Here is a 699-nt window from a genome sequence, read left to right on the forward strand (position 1 = left end):
GACTCGTTTTGGTTCTTGACAGATGGTTAGTTCCTAACGGCAGCTTGTTGGAACCGACTCGTTTTGGTTCTTGACAGATGGTTAGTTCCTAACGGAGGTTTTATAACCTTCTATAACTATCTTTGGTCTTATCTAATTTTCTTCTTATAACCTTCGTTTTTTGGCTCGAATCTAAGGTTCGGAATATTCAAAACCTACAGTAACGTAATCTAATTTATGTGCCTAAGAAATTAGATTGTTCCTTCTTGAATTATCCCATATTCAGAATTCCATGCAACCCAAGGCTATAGAGTTGAAATATCTGATTAGGAAAGTGATATACACGATCCAAGCAAGAATCTAAGCGATTGTGATTTCAGAAAACCACCCTATTGTTCATCTACCCAACAAATTCAGACTATTTTCTGTACCAAAGAACATAATATGGAAAAACAAAAAACAACTGCAGCATCGAGTATATGCAAATATACCTTCAGGAATATCTCGACCAGCTTTTGGAATCGGGATGGTAGCTAGAAAGGGTTTGTTAGACTCCAAAACTCGCAAGACTGCAGGGAAGAACAAAGAACTAAACAGCTCCATCTTACCAACTTCATCAATCACAAAGAGATCTGTGTCTTCTTTGATCTGGAAATGAAACGACGATCAACTTCCTACTGCATTAGATATACCGAGAAATGAATATATTTTCATGTCAAA

At 36.8% G+C, this 699-nt stretch overlaps 1 protein-coding gene across 1 annotated transcript in view; it reads right to left on the reverse strand.

Moving 5' to 3' along the window:
- The window catches only part of LOC112519824 (nucleoside-triphosphatase THEP1-like), a 4,479-nt gene that overhangs the window by 3,250 nt on the left and 530 nt on the right, over positions 1 to 699 (reverse strand). Inside the window, exon 2 of the mRNA XM_025128160.1 lies at positions 471 to 627. Within this exon, the coding sequence (XP_024983928.1) occupies positions 471 to 627 (157 nt within the window). The remainder of the gene's footprint in view (positions 1 to 470; positions 628 to 699) is intronic.

The sequence above is a fragment of the Cynara cardunculus genome (genome assembly GCF_001531365.2).
Source record: "Cynara cardunculus var. scolymus isolate 2C chromosome LG 1, CcrdV1, whole genome shotgun sequence".
Classification (NCBI taxonomy): Eukaryota; Viridiplantae; Streptophyta; class Magnoliopsida; order Asterales; family Asteraceae; genus Cynara; species Cynara cardunculus.